Source organism: Botrytis porri (genome assembly GCF_014898465.1).
Source record: "Botrytis porri strain MUCL 3234 chromosome Unknown BPOR_007, whole genome shotgun sequence".
Classification (NCBI taxonomy): domain Eukaryota; kingdom Fungi; phylum Ascomycota; class Leotiomycetes; order Helotiales; family Sclerotiniaceae; genus Botrytis; species Botrytis porri.
The window spans coordinates 1661521-1685957 of record NW_024066081.1 but is presented as its reverse complement, the minus strand read 5'-3'; the positions used below and the strand labels follow the sequence as shown (position 1 = coordinate 1685957).

Genomic DNA, 24437 nt, shown 5'->3' with positions numbered 1-24437 from the left:
GAAATTCTGAAACACATATCAGCAAACAACACTGCATACATATATACCTATATACATACTTCTACCTACATATATACTTCTACCTACATGTATACTTCTACCTACATATATACTTCATACCTACATATATACTTCATACCTACATACATACATACATACATACCTACATACCTACATACATACATACTTCCACCTACATACCTACATACCTACATACTTCATACCTACATACTTCATACCTACATACTTCATACCTACATACTTCATACCTACATACTTCATATCTACAATACAAACACATCAAAAGTCCCCTCATTCATTCTTCCCCTCAAATTAAAAATAGTCTCAGCACATCCCCCTTTCTTCTCACGTTCCACACCCGAGCAGTGAATGTGAAATATTCACCACTCGCTAATCAGCAGACAAAGCTTTCGATATCGTTCCTGAATATTCAATGTGATCGCGAAGGGTCGAGTGAATGTCTTGTTTCCAGCCACGTTCGATATGTAAGGAGGTAAAGAGAGTCTAAGGAATCCCATCCAAAAAGTTCTGTGAGGTCAAGAAAGTGAATTTCGATTGTGGTGACATGATACAACATGATGGATATCATTTACGAGGTAGAAGTTTGACCTCGGTTTTCGGAGTTTGCAAATTAACCCGGGAGTTTTGACTTTTGTATAAGTTAGAGTGAGGAAAGAAAAGAAAGGGTGAAGAGAAAGAAATACTATCATCATCATCATCATCATCATCAATCTGGACTTCTCACAAGTTACTACCACCCATATACATTACAGACGGAAAATGTGGAAATCCCAATCATGTGCCGGTACCTGAACATGCCACGCTTACCCTTGCACACTCATCCGCCCATCCCATTGTAACTATCATCACAGCTTTCAAGGTTGCTTGAGAAACGACTAGGTACTAGTTACGACTCTCCATACGAAGTAGATAGATACCTTATCGCTACCTGATCCACCACAATTCAGAAACATTCAGTGTGAGACCTTAATCAGCAAACATCATAAGCACATTTTGGTTTGCTGGTACTATATACAATTTCAACATTTTCAATCTTCACAGTTGGACTCACTCAACATGAATGATAGGATTATCATTCCACGGCAATGAACAGATCTTCCTCATCTACCGGTTTGTCGCTTCCGCTTCCCGGCTCCCCAGGATCTTCATGGGCCATGTATCGAGCTAGATTTGCGGCTATTTTTCACGGCGCAGATACGTCGGGTTTGATCGCGTTTTGGTTGTTTGGTATGCGCACGACAGTTGGAGTCGCACAAAAACTCTAGGGTTAACGCTTCTATAGGTCTCATCAATAATGTTTTGTATGTGATTATCTTGTCGGCGGCGTTGGATTTGGTTGGTAAGTTTGAGTGGCTTCCCCTTTTTGATTTGGATGCGCAATTGGGACTTTATACTTGGATGTTGGGGATCGCAAGGTATTCTCAGTCGCTGATCTTTGGTATGGCAGGTCCTGATATTCCGAAATCGGTCGTTTTACTCGCAGATGTTCTACCGTCTTTCCTAATGAAACTCGTCGCTCCTTATTTCATTCATAAGATTCCTTACTGGATACGCATCATCGTCTTCTGCTCCTTATCCTCGGGGGGTATGCTCCTCATCGCATTAACCCCTGACGACAGATCTGTATCGACGAAACTCTTTGGTGTGATACTTGCGAGTCTCAGTAGTGGTGGCGGAGAATTAAGTTTCCTGGGTCTCACGCATTACTATGGACACTTCAGTCTGGCAGCATGGGGAAGCGGAACAGGAGGGGCAGGTTTAGCGGGAGCCGGATTATACGTTCTTTTGACAACTATCATTGGACTATCTGTCAAGATCAGTCTTTTAGCTTCAGCTTTCTTGCCCTGTATAATGCTTCTCTCATTCTTCGTTGTACTACCTCAAGGACCATTGAGAAGAGCATCTTTACGGAAAGATTACAACACTCTTCCAGGAGAAGATTCGCTTAATCAACCTCTCACGAGTTCAGATATCGATGATCTACCACCCGAATCAGCAGCAGCTTCTCTACTTGCACCTGGTCCTGCCATCGCATCAGAGGCCTACTCCTCACACTCTCCCCGTCCCTCTTCTCCGGGATTATCGCATCACGAAGCGAAATCAACCTTCCTTTATAATCTTCATCGCGCCTCATCTCTCTTCTTTCCCTACATGCTTCCTCTCCTCCTCGTTTACGTTGCCGAATATACCATCAACCAAGGCGTCTCTCCTACTCTCCTTTACCCTACACCTTCCACGGGAAACCCATTTTCCCATTACCGCTCCTTCTATCCCACATATGGATTTATCTACCAAGTCGGCGTTTTTATCTCCCGCTCCTCTACACCTTTTTACCGAATCCATAATCTCTACATCTCGTCATTCCTCCAGATTGCAAATCTTTTCCTCCTCATTTCGCAGGCACTGTGGTTTTGGATCCCAAGTGTGTATATCATCTTTGTGGTGATTTTCTGGGAGGGGCTTCTCGGCGGAGCGGTATATGTAAATACTTTTGCGGAGATTATGGAAAAGGTAGGAGAGGCGGATAGAGAGTTTAGTTTGGGAGCAACGAGTGTGAGTGATAGTGGGGGGATTTGTATAGCAGGGTTTGTGGGGATGGTTTTGGAGGTCAGTTTGTGTGAGTGGCAGGTTGAGAGGGGGAGGGGTTGGTGTAGGATGACTTAGAGGGGAGGGGGAGAGGGGAGGGTGAGAGGATTAGAGAAAGTGGAAGATGATCGAGATGAAGAACTAAACGATGAGGGGGTCACCGGCGTTATGGATTTTTCATTTTATATCACGCATGCATACATAGATAGATACCTTTCGATTTGAAATTTTATCACTTGTTCCATAATTGTTTTAAAAATCTAACTTGATTTCTACATTACAACGCTAGTATCTATGAATATCCTTGCACGTGAGCCTAATAGTACTCAGTCGCGCACTTGCTTCCCTCACTCTAAGCTCGTTTTCTGATGATTATACAGATTCACCACTCCCATCTCCTCGGTATTCTATAATCGCTTCACGTTGTTCTTTTCCCCATCTCTCCTTCTCCCCTCTCTCCCTTCTATGACCTGATTTGAATTGATTTCTCTCCTCTGTTTGTATGATCAATCCATCTCTACTCATTCAATCATTCAATCATTCAATCATTCAATCATTCAATCATTCAATCATTCAATCATTCAATCATTCAATCATTCAACCAATTCAATTCATGTGATCCGAAGCGGGCGGAGGGAAAGAGGGGAGGGGAATGAAGGGATATTGATTAGAGTAATGTGGTATGGTGATTGTGAAGATTGTGGTGATTGATAGATAGAGATGAGCCTCACTTCGTAGGTAGATTATTCACCTCATGGGAACGAGATGAATTTTCTTTATGTTACAGATGCAGAATCGAGATTAGAGGTCCTGTTTAATCTTGAGAGGATCTTGGAGAAGATCTCGGAAAGGAGAGAAAGTTTAGTGATTCCTGATTTGAGAGTGCCTCTTTCGAAGTATGAGTAGAGGTCTTTGGAGAAGCATTAATAGGAGCGCTTTTGGGGGAGGTAGGTGTGAGCCCGAGAGATTCTCGGCACTTTTTCGATCAAATTTTTCTTAGTTGGTATTTTCACAAACCTCAAAATTTGAAGAGATCCGCCCTTTTTGCTCTTCCTTGGGAAGAGAGAGGCCTGTGTTGTGTGTGTTCGAGCACGACGCACTTGTGGGGGTTTTGGAGTATATTGGGCGCGCGAGGTTTGTGGATGGAGGCGTGGGGGGGTGGAGTGGTGTGTGGTGATAGTCTAAGGGGTGGAAGTGGTGTGTGTGATTGATTGATTGTGTGGTGATGGTCTAAGGGGTGTAGAGGAAATGCAAGATGTGTGGATTTTACTTGTGCGTGAAGGTTTGAGGAAGTGGATATTGGATATTGGATATTGGAATTCATCTCTGGGGATTGGAAGCGAGGGGTAAGGATGAGGGTGAGGGATGCAAGCGGGATGAGGGTGAGGGATACAAGGCGGATGAGGGTGAGGAACAGATGTGTGATGGTGATCTTGATACGTATGTGGTAGAGATGGATATCTTGGTGTTGATGGGATCACAGTATAAAATTATTCCTTCTGTGTGCAGAAAGGCGCTGCCAGTCGATTGTATTGCTAGTTTCGAAATTTGCGCTGTGAACTTGGAAATAGCTAGGTATGGAATGATTATCATATGAATCAATAATCAATCAATCGCTATCGAAATTTGGGATCTCAAGTGGGATCTTCTTCATTGATATCAAAACATGAAATGGTGGGCTAGAAGAGGCGTACTTTGTATGTGTACACAAACATCATCATACACCGCAAACCTCAAAATCAAACAAATCATGAGGATAGACTATTCGTAGGAGAAAAAAGAGACCAACATTACTCATTCTAATAAATTCTATAACAAATCAATCAATAATAATATTACAAAAATTATTTATACATTTAATAATTCTTTTAGATTTATTGAAGAGCTTTATTAGTAGTCAATTCCGACCTGTTTTTTCTCCCTCGTAAATCTCAATTACTAAGCATCTAATAACTGTTGTGTTCGAAAGGCTTAGATGTGACCAAAACTTCACCCATACATGCTATCCACCTAGGATTGCACCCTTCATATATCCTCCCAACTCAAATGCTACTCCAACCCAAATGCGACTTCTCCAACTAAATCGCCAATCCAACGGTAGTCAAAAGGGGGATGAGGTAAGATTGATGAAGAAGAGTAGACAGTGTGATGTGAGAAACTAATAATAGTTTCTCCATCCCAGTGCCTCAGCCTTTAGATCTACAGAGTACAGCCGCAGCCATTCTAGAATACTTCGTAATCTTACATGGCACCTATCAAAAAAGTCGATAAGCAAATGTGATAGTTATGTAACATCAAAATCAATTGCATCCGTGTGTGCGGTGCGGGCGCCGCTGCTTGGACAAATGCGATGAAACGACTATGTTTGATAAATAAAAGGGTATGTGAGGTAACATAACGGTAATTAATTGTTAATTGTCATCTTATATTTTTCACTTTCGTTCTCCTTTTGGGGGTTGTGCTTTTGTACTTTCCTTCGCTCGCTATATCTCTCTCTTTCTCTGTTATTAATACTTGTTCATCCTATTTGAAAATTATCAAACCCCTCACATATTACAATGTTCAACATGCGTTCTTCATTTCTGCTCGTAGCAAGTGCAATTACATGTATACGATCAGCATGTGAAGCTGCCTATGTACCCGGAGCAGCTTTCGATCGATTCTTTACCATCTGGCTCGAAAATCAAGTGCGTTCTCATTCATCTTCTTCTTCCCTTCCCCCTTAAAACCCCTCAAACCTCTAACCTTCTTCTTCTAGGACGACTCAAAAGTCGAAGCCAATGCCGACATTCTCAATCTCACCGCACAAGGCATCCTCCTCGAGAATTACTACGGACTCACTCATCCCTCTCAACCAAACTATATCGCATCAGTCGGCGGCGACTTTTTCGGTCTCAATCATGATGAATTTGTACGCATACCGCATAATGTGACGACGGTGGTGGATCTTTTTGAAGATGCGGGAATCACTTGGAAAGGGTATTTTGAGGGGATGCCTGGACCGGGATATATGGGAGAGGGAAGTACTGCACAGGATGGAAAGGGATGGGATTATGTTAGGAAACATAAGTGAGTTCACACCCCGAATTGCTTTCAATGGAATAGTCTGCCTCCACGGCAGTGGCCCTCGGAGAGCCAGCGGAGCGTCATTCTTTCTTGGAAGATGGTTGGAAAATAAATGCTAATATGATTGAATAGTCCTTTCGTCAGTTATGATAGTATAAATACAAACGGTACCCGACTTCAAAATCTCCTCTCCTTGAACGATTTTTCCACGACCGTTAAAAGGGATCCAGCTTCTTTACCACAATATGCACATATATCCCCCGACATGTTGAATGATGGACACAATACCTCTTTATCATTTGCAGCCAATTGGACCCGATCATTTCTCACCCCTCTTCTTCAAAACGAAGCATTTATGAATAATACCCTCATCCTTCTCACCTACGACGAATCCGAGACCTACTCCAAACCAAATCGAATTTATTCCGTACTTTTAGGTGGTGCTGTGCCAGCAGATAAAAAAGGAACTGTTGATACCACAATTTACTCGCATTACAGTATCCTCTCCACCTTAGAAAACAATTGGGGTCTTCCTAACTTGGGTCGTTACGATGTTGGCGCCAATGTCTTTGATCTCTGCGCTTCGAAAACAAATTATACAAATATTAACCTCGATAAGACGATTCTCAATAACTCTCTATCATACCCTGGATTCTTAAACAACGACCCCGCAAAATGGGCACCTGTCCCTGTTCCAAATCTTCAATTAATAGGCGCAGGTGGAAAAGGTGTAGATGATTACACACATGCCGAATGGGTGAGTGCTAAATCAGAAGATACACCCTACGATGGAAGCGGAGAATTTTTCGACGGCGGAAATGGAGTAACTGATGAGCGAAAACCGGTGTATGCAACCCCAGGAGCGAATATAGTGGCTACAGCCACAGTAGCACAACCATATAGCGCGACTGCGACACCTACCAGTGTTAGTACGAGTGTGAGTATGATTAGTGCGAGTGCGAGTGCGTCGGCGAGCGCGACAAAAGGGAATGGGGCGGAGAGGAGTAGAAGTGTGGGAATGGGGTGTGGGAAGGAGGTGCTGGGATTGTGGGTTGCGTTGGTTTTTGCGATTGTGGTTTTGTAGATTTGATTTTGATGGGATGGAATGGGGGTTTTAGAGTGTTTATGGGAGGGGTATGGGGGTATGTATATTAGAGGAGTTTTGGGTGTATATTTAGGGATGAGTTATGATTTGATGGGTTGATACCAATGGGGAATGGAATTTAGGGTTGGTTTTGAGGGTTCTGAGGGTTGATCGGGAATTTTCGGTCTTTGAATCAGAACTCGATCTAATCTTGGTTTTTGAGTCTTAGTCTTTGAATCTTGGTGATTCTTTTCCCTTATTGTCGAAGTTTGTGATATGTTCCCAGGGGTGGAAATTTGTCTCCTGTCTTGAGTGTTTTCCGGTTCTGTGGTTCTGTAGTTCTGTAGTTCTTATTGCTAGCGCAAATATTCTCCTTTCGAGATGGTTCTCTTGAATATCGCTAGTCCTCGAGGTCCTTTAATCCTGCAGGCCTTCCTTTAAGTGCCCTTGGGGATAGCTCTCTTTTCTATTACTGCTTCTGTTGAGTATCCCCTTTATTGAGTATTGATCGCTTTCAAAAAGTATCCCTTTTTTTTCCTTTTTTTTAAAAAAAAAACATCGCTTTTCGAAACAGATATAGAGAGATGCATACTGGGAGTGAGTATCTCAACTGTTGCGATTCGATCTTTGGAATACTTTGTAGGTGGTAGGTAGGTAGGCTTGTTTTTGAGATTGTTTTTTGATTCTTTACTCTCTTTTCGATGCTCTGTTTGATTCTTTTTTCGAAGCTAGAGTTGTATCGTGACTGTGTATCGTGTGTTGTGTTTAGTTGATGGATAGATAGTACCTAGGATTAAATAGAGTGTTGTAATAGTCTTTGATGGTTTCTAGAGCATAATATTATCTAGAGTATAGCACTAAATAGATACGCATATCCTTATTCTCGCGCTTCGTATGTTAGTACTATCGTTTCCTATGGCTAGGTAGGTAGGTAGGTAGGCAGTCACGTTTTTGTTGTTGTTTTTGTTTTTAGCTTGGTGTTGAGCTTGGTGTTAGTGTGGTAATGCTGTTTTGGGTGCTATTGTTTCCTCTGTGTTTCCTTGTAGTGAGGTGGGTGGGTTGTCTAAGTAGGTAGTCGAGGTAGATAGTCTAGGGCTCGTGTACGCCTTTAGTTGGAGTATTTGGTTTGTATACTCTTGAGAGTTGGATTTTGTGTTTCGTGTATTCTTTTTTAGTTAGTATAGCGGTAGGTATACCTAGAGAGATAGCTCTTAAGTCTGCTTTTCGATACTATAATTCTTCGATGGGTTGGCGTATGGCGCAGTGTCTAGTGTCTAGTATAGGCTTGGCGTATGTTTGGCGTTTGTCGATTAATACTCGGTAAGAAAATCTAGTTGTAGTAAGAAGATATAGATTAGTCGTGGTGTGACTAAATAGACTATCGAAATAGTCCTCTTCAAATTTCGATTTCTCGAGTATAGTACTGAATATATACCCTTGAGTATTAGTATAATCGTTTTCTTATATGTTGTTCGAATTCTAGATTTCATGTCGTTTACTATTGTAGTTAGATGCTCTTATGATTGAATAGTTGAGTAGTTGAGTTGTTGAGAAGGTGTTTTTCGCTCGCTCGCTCTCTCTCTGTTTTAGTGCTTGGGTTATATCGTATATCATGTATCGTGTTTAGCGTTTAGTAGTTACTGTTTTTTCTTTAGTAGGTAGTTAGTATTATTAAGACTAGATATCTTAATAGTCGCGATAGTTATTTTCGAATTAGAGTATATAGTACTAAGTACTAAGTATTGAGTTGAGTAGTTTGTCGCTTGTCTATATCTTTATTAATAGATCGATTCGATTTGTTTTAAGCTTATAAGCTTTTTCAGTCGTTCTGTATTTCGTTGTTCGGTATACTTCGCTGACTTAAGAGAGATTTGATTTCTGTGATTCGAGGATTTGAAGGCGTTTTTCGATAGTTATGTTGTAGCTTCTAGCTTGTAGCTTGTAGCTTGTAGATTTCTGTAGATCTTCTTCTAGTACTTGTTGTTTTCGACCTATCGATTTGTCTTATCTTAGAGAGATTTCGATTAATCTTTTCTTCGTTTCGTTGATTACGTTCTTCTCGTTCTTTTCAAGGTTTCGAGATAGTCGACTAGTCTTCTCTTTAGAAAATATCGACATTTTCCTTTCTTATAATTCGAAATTTCGCTTCTTTCTAAACATCTTCGTTATGATATTTCCTATTCGATAGTCGTAATTTATAAGAACTCGAATTTCTTATTCTTTTATCTCTTTTCGCTTATTATTTAAGCGTAAGTTGTCTTCGTATCTTCTTAGCTTTAAGTCGAATATTCGATTTATTTCGTTACGCTCTTTATCTTGAAATATAATCTTTCGATATCTTATCTTATTATCTTTTCGATAATATAGATAGTCTCGTCGGGAGTATTCTTTCAAGTAGTAGACACGTCTATATTATAATATTTATCCTCGTAGAGTATATTATGTATACTCGTAGTAATATATAAAATAATAGAGACGCTGTAGAGCGTTTTTGAGATCGATGATCTTACTAATTTATCGATTCTTAGTTTCTAGTATCTAGTAGTTGTCGTAGATAAGAGATTTGTATTCTTATCGAAATATACATTCGGACTTACTCAACCTCGAAGGTTGAAGCCGATGATAATATGAGTTACTCGATCGAATTTTAGTATTCGTATCGGTTCTCTAGCCTTGAGAGTAATATTCTAGTCGGTGTTTTTCCTCGTTTCTAGTCTCTTCGACTGTCGATATGCTATATTCTAGCGATATTCGCTTAACAGCGATAGGTATATAGGATATTCCTTAAATATCTAATCCTACTCCTTTACTTTCATAATTAGTAATCTCAACTTCTCTTATACTATACTATATTCGACTCTTACTCCCTACACTTAGTAATATAGTAGGATGTCTCGATGACTCTCTTCTCTTGTATCGAGCTTGTTTTCTTTCGATTCGTCGTATAGTTTCCTTTCTTCTATCGAATATATTCGTGGTTTTGTAGTTTCGTATATTCGTTTTATCGTTTCGTAGTTCATCTTCTTCTCTCGTTTCCTATATGCCCTATAGGTTTTGTATGCTCTATATTGTTTACCCTGTATATCCTGTATTCCCTTCTACCCCTATAGGATCTATAGGGGTTCTATGCCCTGTATGTTCTGTATTCCCTTCTACCCCTATAGGTTTCTAGAGGGGTCATATACCCTGTCTTGTCTACCCTGTATATTCTTCTACCCCTATAGACCCGGTCTATAGGAGTTATATACTCTGTAATATCTATCTTGTATATCTTATATACCCTCATCCCTATAGACTATATAGGTCTTGTATACCCTGTATACCCTGTATATCTTCTCTACCCCTAATCCTATAGACTATATAGGTCTTATACGCCCTGTATTATATACTCGGTATATTCTATATACCCTATATATCTTCTCTACCCCTATCCCTATAGGCTCAATAGCTCCCTGTATTTCATATATTACTCTCTTCCTATAGGCTTTCCTTATGTTTCTCCTCTCCTCCTCGGCTTCTCTTCCTCGACTCTACTTCCATCGCCCCCTCCCGTATACCCATAGGCATCTCCTCTCTAGATTTTCTACGCACAATTGATTTTGTCCGAAAAAATAATTTCCGACAAATGAATTTACATGTATTTTTTCAATTAATTAGACTTTCGCACGTATTTTTTTCAACTAATTACACTTTTTCTCTTAATACTTCTATACTTAGAGTTCTGAGTGCTAAGATGTAAATGCCTCACCGGGAGTAAGATTTCTAGTCCTGTTAATCACCGGGGAGTAAAATCACTAGTCTCATTACTCACCGGTAGTGACATCTTCTATTTTGTTGTTCACCGGTAGTGACATCTTCTATTTTGTTGTTCATTGGTAGTGACATCTTCTATTTTGTTGTTCATTAGTAGTGACATCTTCTATTTTGTTGTTCACCGGTAGTGGCATCTTCTATTTTGTTGTTCATCAGAGAGCAACATCACTAACCTTGCTACTCACCGGGCGTTCATCGCTCCGGATTTAATCTTCATTCATCGGGAACTATTTTTTGTATGTGAACTTTCTATTTTTGAGGGGGGGGGGTAGGGGGTGAAAGACAATTAGGTGAAAGATCTAACGATTGGAAGTTAAAGAAGAGGTGGTGATGAGGGAAGGGGATAGTAGGAGTTTATATGGAACTTGTACGGTGAGCCTGTCATGTCAGACTTCCTCTTTGAAGCAGGTAGTGATTAATGAAGCTTCGGATCGATGATACGTTGTATATATAGTGTATACCAAGTCTTGAATTTCAGCTACATGACAGCTCTTCCTGCCTTCCCCGATCTTCTCAACCACCACCCACTAATAACCCCCGCACACCCCGCCATACAACACCCTGTATAAATAACCATATCCCTATACCTCTCAACCCTATACCCCCCAAGCACCACCCTCTCCCCCAACAAGCCCCCACTAATCGGACCAACCAATACATTTCCCACTCCCTGTAAACAAACAAAAATCGAATAAATACTCACCACACTCCCCGGATCACTACAAATTAGTTTCCCCATCGCCACTCTCATCGTACTAAACCCGTATCCAAAAAATCCATACACGATTCCATACGCAATGAGCAAACCCGTCGATTTCGCAAAACTCCAGAGTAGTAATGAGGAAACCGTCGCCATGATCGTACAACCCACCGCCAGAGCATTAACGGAGAAATTCTTGTCAGATAAGTAGCCACAAGCGAATTGACCTGCGACCTGCGCTACACTCATGACTGCCAATATCGCAGCTCCCTGAGTACCGCTCAATCCGATATTTGTAGCGAAAGAAGGGAGATATACCCCCGGGTAGAAAAATCCCATTCCGTAAATCAATGTTGCAGATCCATAAATATAAAAAAGTTTATTTTTCAAAAACCCCCAATTCGTGCGTGCCAATCTACTGCGTTCACTGGGTGGTAATCTCCCTTTCAAAAGTGGCAGCAAAGGCACCGTCAAAATTGTAATCCCAACTACGATAATCCTCAACGCAGTTTTGTATCCATATTTCTCGAGCAGAAATTGAATAATAAACGGCATTCCCGCACCACTGACTCCACTCGCCGCACTGATCAATCCAAACGCCATCCCCTTCCTCGCAATCCACCATTCATTTATCATACTTATGATAGGATATGTGAGGATCAGGAATCCGCAACCGTACATCACGCCCTGAGTCCAGATTAATCCCTGCACGGAGTCGCAGAAGGAACCTGCTATGAGACCGGAGATGCAGATTGGGAGGCCGAGCCAGATTTGATGGGTTTGGTGTTTGGGAAATCGCTTGGTGAGGGAGGCAGAGAGGGGGGCACCGAGGTAACAGAGACCTTGGGAAATGGTTCCGATGAGTGCGATTTGGGATTTGGAGGTGGAGAATTGGGGGAGTGTGAAGTAGTAGTCTTGGAAAACTCCGAAGGAGATAGGAAATCCTTGGGTAATAGAAATTAGTTATTTCTCGGTTACGACATCATGAAAGCGTGATAGTAGAACGAGCGAAGAGCATAGCGAGAATTGGTGTAACATTCGAATAAAAGGAGACAAGGAAAAGAAAAACAAACCCCATAAAATTGCCTCGAACACAAATGCCGCGATCAGTAATCTCCAAGCTGCTGGTCCCCCATCTACAGGTTTGAGTTGTTGATAGACTCTTTCCGGATCCTCAGCTTGAAGTTCTGCTTCCGTGTCGCTTGTACTCCTAATTCCCACTCCTACTCTTCTAGCATCTGCATCTATATCCGTTGCGTTTGCTGATTCTAGGTTTTCAACATTGGAATTTGTCATAGAATATGAAGTTGAATGGCGTTGGTGCGGATTATCGAACAATTGAAGTTCTACTGGCAAATTTGATGATATCGCTGATTCGGATTCATTACGATGATGAGAAGTATATGATTTCATCTCGGGGATCCAATTGAATTTCTACGATCTCAATAAGTAAATGAATTTGAGAGATATTGAAGCCTACATTGATTCTTGAGGATTGATCTTATATATATTTATATGCATGGCTAACTGATAGTGAAGCGTGTAGGGGTCCGATAACGGCAGCCATGACTAAAATGGAGTATTTGTCCATTTAGCCCATAGATAGCTTTATTTGTGGATTGTTTGTAGGGCCGACGATATGCGTGGTGGAGGTAGGGATGATGATTAATTGACACTGACACGCCCTTCATGAGTAATAATTTGTTCGTTGGTCAATGCGGAATCTTTAGCGAAGGGGCTCTTGGGAATGTTTGATGTAGATTTAGAAACTCATTGTATTGAACTGTATATACCCTCAAGTCTCGCTATACAACATAAGTAATATATCCAAATGTTCTCTACGCTTCGTATGGTTCGTTTTGAGTGTCCAAATATCGCCTCGTCTAACCCCTCTCTCGTCGTTCTATCAAACATTCCAAAACCTTTAATTATAACCGAGTCGAGATTGCAACGCTCAATTTGCCTCTCTTCCAGTTAATATGACCTTCGCTCGCAAATTCTGCATACCAAATTAATTCATTCTTCCGTAGCGCTCCAGACTCCTTGATCATATCATCTCCAATATATTCCTATCTCATCAATTTCTCGCCTTTCCAAACAAAAACTATAACATTGTATTCCCTCTACGCCATGATGTGTGATACAATTTCGCTCGCTTGCAAGTTCTTTCCAAAAGGATAGGAGCATTTAAGCTATCTATCTACACATGACTTTGTTGATTGATTAGAATGGCACAATAACAATAAAGGTTGACTAATACTTACTTCAATTTTGTGACGAAAAATTGTCGATAAAAATCGACTCGAAGATCAACCTTAAACTCTACTTCCCATAATTTGCGATGGGTTTTCCTCATCCGTCTCGTATTCTGTCCGCTCTACCCTCTCAACACCCCACTCAATATCTTCACATCTTTCCACTATCCTCGACCAACGTAAACCTGCCAAACATAGATGGATCCTTTGTGACTGGATGTAGATTGTAAATATTTCACGCGTTTTTGGATGAATAGCACAACCGTGAATCAAATTCTGCTCTACTTCTTTATCCAAATCCAAGACATCTTCTTCCAATCGGAGGGCTTGCTCAACTAGATAGTCCCCCAGCGAACACATGAACTTGATGACTGCCTCGAGTTGGAAAACATAAGCTGGAAAACCGGGAACAAGGTCGCTTATAGCTTTCTCATAACTAGGTAGGTACATTTTTTCTTCATATGATGGTGGTGATCCGGAGTGAATTGCTCGATTGAAGCCGTGGGAATGCTGCTCGTTTGCTGTGGTATCTTCAATAGCCATCGACATTTCGATAAGCGATTAATTATAATGATTGCTGACGGATAGAGATATATTGGCTGTTGGTAACAGTAAAGCTCGAAACCAATCTGGACGTATTGATGCCGATAGACCGAATGATGAATTGGTATTTTGATGTAGTAATTGTTTTGATCTTCGAAAGATGTTCTAAGAACGAATGTCGAATAACTATTGAATGAACTTCTCAATAGATACGGTCCAAAGATACGCTTTTTAGATTTCTTATTTCGTCAAATGATGGTATAATGTGGATATTCAAATTTTTGATATACGAATATCTTATATGTTGGATGATGGTAGGTAATAAATCTGGAGTGTTGATTGATCGAATGGTAAATTTTTTCTCATGGCAGAAAAAGAAAATTGCTGGGGTACTGAGGAATTCTTATAGGAAACGAAAAAAAGCTAGGGGATGCTAAGTAGGTATTTGGTCTAGAGTGAAAAACGTTACCTAGTGGCTGATTAATACTACTAAATCTATTCAGGAAGTAATACTAGACTGCTTCTGGAGTCTGAAGTCTTTCACCCCAGTTAAGCTTCAGGGTCAGGGCTCTTACGTCACATTAATAAGGAGCATTTATACATCTTGAATTGGTGTCGGTGTAACACAAGGTAGCTGTATACCGAGATCGAAAAGTTTGACGATGAATTAGTAATGAAGGGGTGAGATAGTCACAGTCAATATTTCACTCAATGTGAGAGACAATCAAAGTATGAATTCATATAGAAGATGTTGACTCCGAACTTGGACTTTCATCTTCATTTGGACTTTCCCCCAAAAATTGATTTAGATATCTATGTCACTATTTGTATCATCCTGATGTAGACTGAGGACATAACTTATCAATTACAATTATCTATTATCATTCGTTGAATGGGTCAACTATCCCACATGTACACTAGCTAACATTAATCATCAAGAGATATGTTTTCTCTTGATTACATAGTCTTAATACGATAGTCATAACAATGCAAGCCTCCCTACATACCTACAATATCATTTCTCTCCTTCTTTCGAAGATTCTCGCTTATCGCTTAGAACCTTCCCCTTTCTTATCAAATTGACATCAATTTTTGAACCTTATTTACAAAATACATCTTTCCTTACTATTACATCAACACCAATGTCCCTCACTCTTATATCTTATTTAACACTAAGAAAAATGATCGTATCACTCTTCAAACCAAGATGTATTGACAAAATGGTTTGGGAAATGGCTTTTGAGATGTATCCGAAGACTCCGGTTTTCGGACGATTTGATTACTTGTCGACCATTCATAATATGGCCAACTATCGGTGGGTGGCAGAGTTTTTCCAAAAGCCGGCAGGTAGGACTTAAATCTTGCAATTCAAAAGATTCACATGTTTGTTTTACTTTTTATCGGAAAATGAATGAAAATTGTCATAGTAATTTAGCTGACCTACCTAGTAAATGAACTAGATCGGCCAAGGATATCAGATTGCATTATAGGGGGGGAAACATGGTTGCTTGTCGGGTGGCAGAGATCCAGATCCAACAAATGAGATAAGAGATTGTTTTACGAATAAAACAATCCAAATGTTCCATATGATCGCCATGAAATGAAGAGCACATGAAAGCAATCAATGGACACACAGATGAAGCAACTAAACAATCAATGTATGGTCCTAAAAGTAGGAAGCTTCATTGGGTACATGGTCATCAATTCCGTTAACTCCGGGAGTTCTATGCAGTCAACTAAGCTTAGATAAAGCCGAGGGTCAAGCCTAAAAAAGTGATTTGCAGATATGCAACAGAACTAATCGTAAGAATAAGTACTGTCATCGATATTTGACTGCAGCGTGAATGATTGGGCGATTGACAATACACTAGTCTAATGGCAGATCTCCCCGGACCCTAGCAAGTTTAAGAAATGGGTGATGTCCATACTTGTATGCACATGCTACCAACTCTAATCAGAACTTCCACCATTGCACTTGCACGGGTTATTTCACCCCCTGCGTCGTGTTTTCTCCACTTCTTGAAATCCAAAGATGATCTCGTGATTGATACTAGTTCATGTTATCTTCAAATCAAAGAGGAAATTCAGTATGAAGAATTGTCGCGTGCATCAATCGATTAAACAAGTAAAAAATTGACGAATGCCAAATCATCAAGGAGTCAAGGTATATTACCATACTATTACTTTAGTGATTGAACCAGAATGAAACCACTTGGATCATATCTCGTGGAAACCTTGAGGACAGGATTATATGATAGAGCCAACTTGATTCATATATGATATTACTTCAGGGCAACAATGGTTGAAGTTAAAGACCACAACGTAAGGGCTTTTGAGTAAATAGATATTTTCGCAACCCCAGCCAGAATTCTGGTCAGCATGGTAGCGTCAGACAACAAGGTTGTTGAATTACTATGATGGTCCTGCTGCCAAAGCATTCATATTGATACGAAGGCTATTATCTCTATTTTGTGCTGTTTTGTTTTGATGGTCGTCTGCTGGGTGAGCCGAAGGATACTCTTGTTTATGAGTGTTCATTCGAATGTGCATAGATCTTGATATACAATACTAATCAACTACTATCAGCCCAAACTCATTTTCACACCAAAAATCAACATTTTATTATATTTTCAAATAACATGTTTTATCAGTGAGTGGATCATATTAGTGAGTGGGTTACTTTCATTTTAATTCATTCTTTTTTCTTTTAATATATGTTTTATCAACAATTCATAATAAATTCGAATACTCAAGAAGTCTGTATACTCCTTATTATTGAAGCTATTTAAAAAGACAAAAAAAAAAATATTCGAAAAATTATGAAGATGTATAATATCCTGAATATAATATTATAGTATAGAATTAATAGTTCTATTCCTTATTTCAAATATCGATTTAAATTTAATAATCTTTTAGAATTAGAGGAGAATATTATTTCTGAATATATAATTGATATAGATATAAGAGAATTTCTATTCAAATTAAGAAATATGGAAGATATAATAAATTATATTCTTGAATTAAAGGGTGCAAAGTGTATTAGGAAGCTTTGAACGTATTGATTTATAAAGTGTTGAATTGAATTAAAAACATATTTTAATTGTATTTATAATTTTCAAAGAGTTTTTTGTGAAGATTTTAAGTTTATTAAAGAGTGATTTCAATTGATTATAAATATATAACATGGTTTAACACCGAATACATCTGTTACGAACGACGCAACATAGGCACGGGACTGGGGCACTAAGTCACGTGGTTGGCTCAGTCTGCCTCAGCGGGATAGACACTGAGCCATGAAAGTACAAACAAACCAGTACTGAGCCGTACTGATCACACTGAGCAAGAAGGTCTATATAAGGGAATGGGTTTCATTACAATGTAGAGCTTCGTGCTCAAGAACAATCATTAGTTTCATTACTATAGTTACGAGAATTGCAACCAGTTACCAACCTTATTGAATTCCTACTTGAAGTCTAGTCTAAACCACCTCGAGAGATCTCTAGACACTTCCACGTGACCCTAGAGGCAGCTCCCGTAACAATGTGAGCGAAATATAGCATTTTGAATGGAGATTTTTATAATTTCGATAAAATAGGCTTTATGATGGGGATTATATGTATAGTAATAGTAGTAACTAATACTAAACGAAATAATAGAAGCAAGGTAGTACAACCAGGCAATCAAGAATGGGCTATAGTAATAATATATAGAAATGAAAAGGGTAGAATTATTCCCTCATTTTTAGTAGTTCAAGGATAAATTCATTTCTTTAATTAGTATATCGAAACGAATCTTTTTGTAGAATAGGTTATTAAATCTATATTTAATAAATAAACGAATAATGAAACAGACTTAGAATAATTGAAACACTTTAATAAGCATATTAAGAATCGAAGAAAGAGTAAATATCAAATGTTAATATTGAATAGATATAAAAATTACAAATCAATAGCTTTTCAAGTATACTGTAAAAAGAATAATATTATATATTTATATTTACTATTATATTCAAGTTATTTAATTTAACTATTTAATATTGATTGTTTTAGTAATCTAAAATGTTTATATAGTGGTCAAATTGATAGATTTATTAAAGTATATATCAATTATATTTCAAAGGTTGAATTCTTTATAACTTTTAAAATTGTATACAAGAAATTAATTATTTTTCAGAATATAAAATTAGAATTTTAAGAAACAGATTTAATCCTATTTAATTCTAAAATTGTATTCTCAAAATTAAATATTCAAATTTGTATATCTACCCTCCCCTCTTTCAATCTAAATTAATAAATCTCTTAAACCCCTTATAACCTAATTAAAACTCTTTCTCAATCAATATTAATTAAATCTCGAATAACTTGTTATTAAATAAACTCTTTTACATTTATATTTAAGATTATATTAATTTTAGCTAAAAATATAAAAAGATTAGCTTATAAAAATACACTTTTAAATATAAAGATTTATATATTTCGGATAGCAAATAAAGCATTAAGCAAATATCAATATACAAAAAAACTCAATTATATTAAGAAGGAATATTTACCGAATTGTTACGGGAGCTGCCTCTAGGGTCACGTGGAAGTGTCTAGAGATCTCTCGAGGTGGTTTAGACTAGACTTCAAGTAGGAATTCAATAAGGTTGTAACTGGTTGCAATTCTCGTAACTATAGTAATGAAACTAATGATTGTTCTTGAGCACGAAGCTCTACATGTAAAGAAACCCTTTCCCTTATATAGACCTTTGCACTCTGCGATCCCATCGATCCCACTCACTGAGAGTAGTGGGCGTAGTGGGATCCCACTGATCCCATTGATAATAATCGGTGGGACTGATGGGATGGTCCATCACGTGATACTAGTCCCGTGAGTCTTGTCGTCCTGTCTTATTTCCTGTCCTAGGGCTAATCCCTTGGGAGCTTACTAATCCTAGCAAGACCTCTCTTGCTTACTGTGTCCTGTATTGCTTATTCTTCTTAGGACCCTACTGTCCTAGGAACCATGTCCTATGATTCAGTGTATTCTATAACTAATACTATATACATGCCTGAGGCTTTCCTTGGGTGCCTAGTGTCCCCCGGTATACTGCAGCTGAATCACTGAGGCCTATAATACCATTATAGCCTATAAGTCAGTGATTCTACAGCCTGTTACTAATCCGTTGTAACACGAATAAAAGGTTTTTGATATATTATTTTAATAAAAGGTTGATATTTAAATTTAATATAATAAATATTAAAAAGAGAGGAATTCTAATAGGAAAGTATTTTCTAATTAATATTATAATAAATATGAAAAGATAGATTATAATATAAGAATTTATCAAAATAATATAATAAATTCTAGATTATTAGAATCTTTATAATTTCAATTAATTGATTTTATTATTATTGAATAATATGGTTTTAAATAAGTGAATTGAAATGAAAGTAACCCACTTACTAATATAATTTACTTATTAATAAAACATGTTACTAAAATCTTTATAATATATAAATAAAATTCTTTCAAATTTTATTTTTATAAAATTCTTATAATACAATTTGATATTTTCAAAATTTTAAAATCCTTAGAAATTTATATTATGAAAATTTATATGATTGAATTAAAATCTTCAAAAAGTTGCTTGATTTTCGCTTATTTTACTAGTAAATCTCATTATTTTTAAAATAATACAACTTTGAATCTTTATAATTCGATCAATAAAATATTAAAAAAAATCAATATTATTTTTATTTAATATTTTATAAAATTAAATCAATATATATAAGAAAATACTTAGATTTTATTAATAATTATCAAGAAATTCATAAATATAAATGATAAGTTTTGGTGTGAAAACGTGTTTTGACTGATAGCAGTTGACACGTGCTGTAGCTGCTACAAAACAATGCCATCATTTGTTAACCATGAGTGCAGTACATACGCAAAAACGGGATTTCAAGCCATTTGGGTATGTATAGAGGTGGTAACCTGTCATATTCGAAGTGTACATAATGAGCCTGTATGAGATGAAGTTATTCAAAAGACTTCACGGGGAATTCCGTGCAGATGATCTGACCCAACCCCGCAAATGAGGGGGCTCTGTGGGGTATATATGTTTACATCGACATCTTCGCTTTACTTAGAATTGAAACCCGTTTATCATACATCAATTCCATGGATGGATGTTAATTTCGATGTTCATATCCAACTGGTATCATACTTCTTTATACCCAACCTTCGTTTTCAATGCCATACTCGTGACGTGATGTCGGAGAATGCGTTGTGTGTCTGGGAATCTAGGTTGTCTGTACGGATTTGCTATGTAATTGGGCTACTAGAAGCATCTAAGGGTTGAGACAAATCTTTTAACTATCTCTCAATTGCTTGCTGAAAGCTTACCAGTACTTGTTCTCATCTAGCAGTATGGAAGTATTTCCCCCACCAGACTAGTACCAACGAGAATGATATGAGTGAAGCCAATAAGTGGAAGTTGAATTTTGGATCGACTTTACGAAGTTGAATGGAAGACCAGCTAAACTTAACGATTTCGGAATGAGTTGAAACGTCCTGAGGAACGGATATCGTGTTGAACCTACTGGAACAAGTTTACGAAAGCCGGGAATTTAATCCTCAAGAGTTCTTTAGATAGAGCTAATATTTGTAGTACTTTTCTTGACTACCAGTAGCTCTGGTTATAGTACGTTTACTTTCTTGGATGAGGGGTAGTCTTGATTCGAATCAGTCAGGGGAAACCATATGTACTGCCAACTTGAATGGCGTAAAGACTGTTTGAAAGATGGGAAAGGGAGATGCGGAGTAACTGCACTGCATACCTCATTGCTCAATCAGATGTCCAACGAGACTGGTAATTTTCTGGCGAAGGTAAATTAGGACTTGGCTAGCTTTATCACCCGATAGATCATGAGAAAGTTATTACGTACCTAGCTCCGACTAGATTGGCACTGGTTCACGTTAGTGGGTTTTAACGAATGTGATATACGGCTGTGGGGTATATATATCGAACCATATCCCACCAAATCGAGAATCTTGATACAAAATCAACACACGATGGACCCCCTCGAAGATGGATTTCTGGAACGTTATCAGCGGGACGAACAAGAAGATTTGTCTAACCTAAGCAATTTATCCATTTCAAACCCACTTCATCCACTGAGACTAGGACCTCTTCTGATACAGATTTCTGAACCGCATCGTGTGCCTAACTCGACATTTCTTCGAACATTCATGAGCAGATCTACCCTGATACGTATCACATCACCAATTGGTCCTCAACCATGTCATTTAGCAAACCTACCCAAGGAAACATTTGATGTCATACTAGGACATCTACCCCCATCATCAGCTTCATCGCTAGCACTCACATGTAAAGGATTTCTCGCGGCAGTAGGGAATGGCCCTTTTGAGGCACTGTCGAGGGACCGTTATGAGACATACGTCCTTCTCTGGTCTATTGAGAAAGACTTACCTGAGCAAAGTGTGTGCCACTCTTGCAATCGGCTCCACAACACTGAGACCGCATTGAGATATTACCGAGATGGAAGAAACGGATGTGGAGAATCTCAAAAGAGGCACAAAGCCCTGAAGTGCCGACTAGATACCCGTCTTGACTGGGACTACAAGGAGTTACTAGATGAAGACTTCAGTCCAAGGATTTTTAATATGGCTATGAAGCATTCGCTCCACTATCCAGATCGTAGGGAATTTTTGAATGCACTTTCCGGAGAGTGTACAGCTAAGGGTGATTGGCATGCTTGGATCAAAGAATCCCAGACGGATTGTCGGATTCTCCGTGGATCCCTCATTCATCGTACACAGATGGTCTGGATCACACCCATAAATGACCGAATGCCATTCGCTTTGACTATGGAACAATGTGCTCACACTAGGGTAGGATGCCATAAGAATGGGCTTGTGTATACAAGGTCCTATGGTCTCTCGTGTGACGACGACGATGAAGATTCGCAGTGTCTTTCGTGCGATTGGGATTCCCCAGAGGTTACTTTGGATTTATTGAAGTGCCGTCGTTGCTCTACACAATGCGAATTGACTATGAAACCCTTGCCCATGAAAGAGTCAGGAATGGCACTTTACATTACTAGATGGGTTGACCTGGGTTCCGGTACATTAGATGAGAAATGGCAAAGATACTTTCACCGAGGTAGATTCGAATTCGAATATCAGGAGCAAACAGATTCGGTATCTTTGTCTTCGGCATTCGAGAACGATGGTGGATTTCGAAACAAGATAGAGGATCAACGCTATGCATCATTGTTCCACTCTCCAGTGGCTGAAAACGGAGAAACATTGGTATTAAATAGAATGAATGATTATCTGACATACTTTATGTACTTTGACCGTTCAATAGAGAGGACATGAGGTGCAAACACCACGATCTCTTCCAATAACTATAGGCGTGATTAGTCAAGATGATCTCTTCAAATACCATGGTTTTGATTCGTCGTCACCGCCAAAATCTATCTATGAATGATTCTGTGCGGCGGGGTAGTTTTGGACCCAAACACATGTTGGTATAATTTGAACATTCAACAATTTTACTCAAAACATATAATTGTATATCCGATAGATAGCTATTTTGTATATCATACTTATTATTACCTATCTAGGTATATTTCTGAGTACCATCACCAATATTCAATACTGAAAACCCCCTACATCGTTTTTGTATCCATACCTATGCCCCGCCATTTTATATAAGCCCGTGCCCTTTGAACTTTGGATCGTGAATTTTTGATAAAAACTTCCCAACCCGCAATCAGATCATATTCTTCAGATTGAGAACTACTACACCCCCCCTTCATAGATAACGATATGGAGGATGACCGCGCACAAGTCGATTTGGGGGTAGCTGTTGATGTGGAAAATACTCTCGAAGAGCCAGTGGCGCAACGTCAACCAAAGAAACGGTTCGTAGGAAGAAAGCAAGCTGCAGAAGCTGCTGCACGGAATGGCAATAATACGACTTCCGGGGACAGTGATGCTATTCAAGGTCTGTAAGCTCACATTCTTAGACTTACTTCCTTAACTAATGTTATCATAGTTGCGACTCCTAGAAGAATTCGAACATTAAATCAAGTGCCCCCCGAAATTCTGAATGATCCCGATATCAATGCTGCGATCGCCCTCCTTCCACCAAATTATTCCTTCGAAATATACAAAACTATACATAGAATAAGAATGAATGGATCAAAGAAAGTTGCTCTGCAGATGCCTGAAGGTCTGCTCTTATTTGCAACCACAATATCAGATATTCTCACTCAATTCTGTCCTGGAATCGAGACGCTGATAATGGGAGATGTTACATATGGAGCCTGTTGTATTGATGATTATACCGCTCGAGCTTTAGGCTGCGATTTGTTGGTTCATTATGCGCATTCATGTTTGATCCCCGTGGATGTTACAAAGATCAAAACTCTCTATGTTTTCGTCGATATCAGCATAGATACGGCACATCTACTTGCAACTCTAGAGAAGAATTTTGCTTCAGGAAAGACCATTGCCATGGTAGGAACCATTCAATTCAATGCGACATTGCATGGTGTTCGAGCGCCGCTCGAGAAAGCGGGGTATAATGTTCTCATTCCTCAGATTTCCCCTCTCAGCAAAGGCGAAATCCTTGGATGCACATCTCCTCAACTTTCAACCGATGGTGTCGATATTATTCTTTATCTTGGTGATGGACGTTTCCATCTTGAGAGTGCTATGATCCACAACCCGTCGATACCAGCTTACCGATACGATCCCTATTCACGAAAACTCACTCGCGAAAGTTATGATCACAAGGAAATGCATACCCTAAGGAGAGATGCGATTGAAACCGCGAAACCCGCAAAGAAGTGGGGACTTATCTTAGGATCTCTCGGTCGTCAAGGAAATCCACACACCATGACAATGATTGAGAGAAAATTGGAAGAGCGAGGAATTCCATTCATCAACTTGCTTTTGAGCGAAATTTTCCCTGGAAAGCTAGCTATGATGAGCGATGTCGAGTGTTGGGTGCAGGTAGCATGTCCAAGACTCAGTATTGATTGGGGATATGCTTTCCCCAGGCCTCTGCTCACGCCATACGAAGCATTGATCGTATTGGGCCAAAAGGAAGATTGGGCAAAGAGCAACAATGATGTCTATCCTATGGATTACTATGGAAAGGAAGGTCTTGGCAGAACCAAGCCTATCTCGAGTATTCCAGTTGCTGGCTGAAAACCTGTTTTTGCTATATACTTAAAACCTCGCCCTCCCTCTTACTGCACGATATAATACAGTTGGTCAAATTGCCCTCAATACTATGACAACGCCCGGTGAATTGGGTTCCATATATCTA

The 24437-nt window shown here is 39.0% G+C and overlaps 6 protein-coding genes across 6 annotated transcripts; 4 read left to right on the top strand and 2 right to left on the bottom strand.

Annotated features, from left to right (window-relative positions):
- Window positions 1-1127: 1127 nt before the first annotated feature.
- On the top strand, window positions 1128-2706 carry EAF01_005841 (uncharacterized protein; the record flags this gene model as incomplete). The annotated part of the gene is made up of 2 exons (XM_038914095.1): window positions 1128-1269; window positions 1325-2706. The coding sequence occupies 2 exons, from the start codon at window positions 1128-1130 to the stop codon at window positions 2704-2706; spliced, it is 1524 nt and encodes a 507-aa protein (XP_038770544.1).
- Window positions 2707-5195: 2489 nt separating this feature from the next.
- On the top strand, window positions 5196-6778 carry EAF01_005840 (uncharacterized protein; the record flags this gene model as incomplete). Its single annotated transcript, XM_038914094.1, has 3 exons — window positions 5196-5315; window positions 5387-5697; window positions 5827-6778. The coding sequence occupies 3 exons, from the start codon at window positions 5196-5198 to the stop codon at window positions 6776-6778; spliced, it is 1383 nt and encodes a 460-aa protein (XP_038770543.1).
- Window positions 6779-11069: 4291 nt separating this feature from the next.
- Window positions 11070-12765, bottom strand: EAF01_005839 (uncharacterized protein; the record flags this gene model as incomplete). Its single annotated transcript, XM_038914093.1, has 2 exons — window positions 12365-12765; window positions 11070-12235 (listed from the first exon to the last, which is right to left on the bottom strand). Exons 1-2 carry the CDS (start codon window positions 12702-12704, stop codon window positions 11070-11072), a joined length of 1506 nt encoding a protein of 501 aa, XP_038770542.1. The 5' UTR covers window positions 12705-12765.
- An 841-nt stretch (window positions 12766-13606) lies between these two features.
- On the bottom strand, window positions 13607-14089 carry EAF01_005838 (uncharacterized protein; the record flags this gene model as incomplete). Its single annotated transcript, XM_038914092.1, has 1 exon — window positions 13607-14089. The coding sequence occupies one exon, from the start codon at window positions 14087-14089 to the stop codon at window positions 13607-13609; it is 483 nt and encodes a 160-aa protein (XP_038770541.1).
- Window positions 14090-21145: 7056 nt separating this feature from the next.
- On the top strand, window positions 21146-22474 carry EAF01_005837 (uncharacterized protein; the record flags this gene model as incomplete). Its single annotated transcript, XM_038914091.1, has 1 exon — window positions 21146-22474. The coding sequence occupies one exon, from the start codon at window positions 21146-21148 to the stop codon at window positions 22472-22474; it is 1329 nt and encodes a 442-aa protein (XP_038770540.1).
- A 453-nt stretch (window positions 22475-22927) lies between these two features.
- On the top strand, window positions 22928-24316 carry EAF01_005836 (uncharacterized protein; the record flags this gene model as incomplete). The annotated part of the gene is made up of 2 exons (XM_038914090.1): window positions 22928-23105; window positions 23157-24316. 2 exons carry the CDS (start codon window positions 22928-22930, stop codon window positions 24314-24316), a joined length of 1338 nt encoding a protein of 445 aa, XP_038770539.1.
- Between the last annotated feature and the right edge of the window lie 121 nt (window positions 24317-24437).